General features: G+C 37.0%; 2 protein-coding genes across 2 annotated transcripts in view; both read right to left on the bottom strand.

Moving 5' to 3' along the window:
- Positions 1-1,469, bottom strand: part of LOC104789414 (protein NETWORKED 2A-like) — a 4,401-nt gene extending 2,932 nt beyond the window's left edge. The window contains exons 1-2 of the mRNA XM_019245330.1: positions 1,125-1,469; positions 2-1,034 (exon numbers count right to left, since the gene is read on the bottom strand). Coding sequence (XP_019100875.1) covers positions 2-1,034; positions 1,125-1,218 — 1,127 coding nt within the window. The 5' untranslated portion in view covers positions 1,219-1,469. The remainder of the gene's footprint in view (position 1; positions 1,035-1,124) is intronic.
- LOC109124939 (protein EMBRYO DEFECTIVE 1674-like) lies at positions 1,646-2,610 on the bottom strand. The gene has a single exon (XM_019245475.1). It carries the CDS (start codon positions 2,604-2,606, stop codon positions 1,713-1,715), a length of 894 nt encoding a protein of 297 aa, XP_019101020.1. The 5' UTR covers positions 2,607-2,610; the 3' UTR covers positions 1,646-1,712.

Here is a 3,576-nt window from a genome sequence, read left to right as displayed (position 1 = left end):
TAATGTCTTCACCAATGCAGTATGAGACGAGGCATTGGTCTCCAACGAAACAACCCTATGCACAAGATCATCAATCTTCTCTGCAAGTTTCACAACAGTAAAATTCTCGTTTGATTCTTCTCTCTCACATTCATAGCTCGATTCTTGTACCACATCACCTTCTTCTGTATCTGTTATAATAACCTCATCATGATCATCGCTTTCTGATTTCTCAAATTTGTTCCTCAATGCATCGAACCTTTCTTTAGCAGTCTTGATCCTTCCTTTCTCAATTTCTGCTTCTTCAACAGACTGCTTCTGTCTCTCCTCTAACTTAGCAAGTGTGTCCTTACAAGAGCTCAAGGCGGTGCTCGCCATCAAGGTCCTAGCATCACTATCATCAATCGCAGCACCAAGACCAAACTCATCTTGTAAGTTACAAACCCTCTTCTGCATCTCTGTCACTTCCTTTTCCAAATCCCAATACCTCTCATAAGACTGCTCATATGAGCTCCTCACAAACTCTTTCTCAGTCTGCAATGCCAAAATCCCCTTCTGAAGCTTATCTATCTCCTCCAAGCCCTCTTCTTTACTCAGTCCCGAACTCACAATCGCCGCTTCCCGCTTAGCTAGTGCAGAAGATACTGTCCTCAGACCAGCTGGTCCTTTTCTTGACAACATCATAGACTGACTCCTGAAATCTTTCTTCATTGGAATATCCGGGACTTCAGGTATGTTGCTTCCTTTGGGGATAAGATGAAGATGCTTAGGAGGTCTCCGCAGATTCCCTTCGTAATCTTCGTTATCATCACTATCATCTTCCATGGGAAACTGAACATGTTCAGGGAAAGCTGTGGCGATTGTGCGGTTTGCGCTTTGAAGCTCTCTAGATAAATGATCATAACGTTCAGCTAATGCTCGGTACGATCTAAAAGCTTCCTCCACGAAATTAACAATCTCTGGCCTTTTACGGTAATACATCTCAGCTCTTTTGGCAAAAGTGTCTCCATCTTCATCTATGATCTTAAGAGTATATTCTACTTTTTCTTCCATATCTACAGAGATCATTTCTTTGTTAAAGACACAGATGTTCAAGAACATATAATAATAGAAGAAAAGTGGAATCAGGAAAGATTGGAACATACCTTGAAGATTGTGTTCGAGCCATTTGGATTGCTTTGTACGTATGTGGCTGGCCCACCACCACGAATACGCATTACTCGCTGCTCTTTGCAACATCTTTTCGTCCTAAGGGAGAAGAAGACTCAAACATGACCGATTCATCAACGTGATGTAGGTGTAAAAAACTGAAAAGTTGAGAGTTTCTCAAGATCAGACAAAGAAGAGAGAAGAAGCTTTCGTCCGTGTGTAGTGGACATGTCCGAGTATTTTGGTGGATCCTTTGATCAACCTCATTTTTAGGATGTTACCTTTGACAATACCTAAAATGATAAGACCAAATCAAAATAATGTGAAAATTTATTTCTTTATCTGCATTGTAAAAAAAATGGTATAGATTGTGTATGTATCCAAATCACAAATCCTAAATAGCCTAACATTTGCACATCTTTCACTTAATCTTCATATATGTTTTCTTTTTGTCGGGTACAAAAACTAACATTGCAAAAACCTGTTCTGAAGGTCCAAGATCCAAATGTTTAGGATATAGTCAAAAGAAGAACATGAATTAACAACAAATCCACGCTGAGTTGAGTTACAATTCACAAAAAATTTCATACAAAATGAGAGTTAAAGAACAATGTGAATGAAACTACTAAGCTAATTTCTTCTTCCTCTTTGTAGACCTTGTGCAAAACTGATCTCTTTTCAATACAAGACTCAAACTCATCTCTCCGTCGCATGGCTCTAGTCTTCACTCCCACAACAACAGCACTCGAAACCAAACTCTCATCGTCAACAACCACTGCTGATTTCTTCTTCTCATCAGATTTAGGACAAACCATATCCCTTAAACTACTAACTACATCAACCAAGATCTTGTCTTTCAAACAACCATCAACGAAACTAAGATCCTGTATCCTATTCACAGGAACATCATCAAACGAAACAACAAAACCTCTATCTTCATCAACAACAATCTCCTCATTGTAATCTTCCCAGTTAAACGGAAACCCTAACAGGAAATGATTACAAACCTCCTCCGAAACACCGTTCTCTATACTACGAGCTCGGTTGATGAAACCACTGATGGAAATGGTAATCCCATCTACTGATTCGAGAGTTACACTGTTATGCCTTTTGAGTATCCTTCCTGATGAAAAGAGTCTCACGTCAGATTCGAAACCTGTGATACACAGAGCTTTCTTCTCCTTATCTTTTCCTTTTCTTGTTAGCCACCATTCGGATAATGTGACGTATTTTCTTGTTCCGATGGGTGTGATTGCTCCTAGTGAAGCCGGCGTTGGTGGAAAAGGAGAGAAATTGAGTTTTGGTAAAGCTTTGGGGTGAGTACGCGGCGAGGGATTGGGTTCCGGTTGCGGTTTGGAGCGAGTTCGCGGCGAGGGATTGGTTTCCGGTAGCGGTTTGGAGCGAGTTCGCGGCGGAGAACGACGCGTTGAGAGAGACTGGGGTTTTGACTTGGTCGTCATCGCGATTTTTTTTTTCATTCATTGGTGTGACTGAAACAATTTGTGAATTGAGAGATTGGTAAATATGTTTCCGGTTTAGTTTGGTTAGAGATATTTTTCTTTAGGTTGAAACATTTTTGGTTTACTTTCCGGTTCAACAATTTTGTAAGGATTTTTTTTTTTCAGCAAAAGTGAATTATATTAATGATAATCGTTATACAAATGGTTTAATAACCAAATAGGAGGTGAAAAACTGTCTGAATCTATATTAAAGTTGCTCAACTCTCTTCATATGAATGACACGTAAGCGATGGAGAGAGTGCCACCTATCAATCCAAATTAAATGCACCTAAATTAAAAGTAAATATATTTAAATTTAAGAGGAATTTAAAACATTTTTTATGTTTTTTTTCTTTTAATATCACAAACAATTTCAATATTTGTATAAAAAATTTAGAGAGGTTTAGAACATGTTGATGTATTCTTTAACTAAGTAGATGCATCACCAAAAAATAAAATTGTATCAAGAATAAAACCAAAGATTTGTTTGGTCCTCTTAGGGTAAACCATGAAGATATAAACATATGATTTAGGCGTTAGAATTTTCTCAACAATTTGAAGGGTTGCAACAGTGACTGAGAATTTGGTTAATATTGTAGAGAAATTCATGAAAGTGTGTCATTAGAGAAATAAAATTTTATATATGAAAAAGATCGGAGTTTTGTTCACTATCAAATAAAAGATAGTTAAATCAATGATATAATTTATTTGTTAATATATAATTTTAATATTTCAAATGTGAAAATATAAGAAGCAAAGAAGGTATTGCAATTAATATATATATATAGATTTAAACAAACCCGCACGTAGTGCGGGTACTTATCTAGTAGAATATAAAAGTAGAATTACAACCAAATTTGGCCAAATAATGAGCAGCATTATTACAGTCTCTAAAAGCAAAAACAAATTTAACATTCTGAAATTTGGATGACCAAGTCTTTATGTCATG

Source organism: Camelina sativa, chromosome 5, assembly GCF_000633955.1.
Source record: "Camelina sativa cultivar DH55 chromosome 5, Cs, whole genome shotgun sequence".
In the NCBI taxonomy this organism is placed as follows: Eukaryota; Viridiplantae; Streptophyta; class Magnoliopsida; order Brassicales; family Brassicaceae; genus Camelina; species Camelina sativa.
This window is presented reverse-complemented; position numbering and strand designations above follow the sequence as displayed.

Bases quoted from the DNA above. Each gene is read 5' to 3' on its own strand.
- LOC109124939 (XM_019245475.1), bottom strand. From the start codon at position 2,606: ATGAAAAAAAAAATCGCGATGACGACCAAGTCAAAACCCCAGTCTCTC.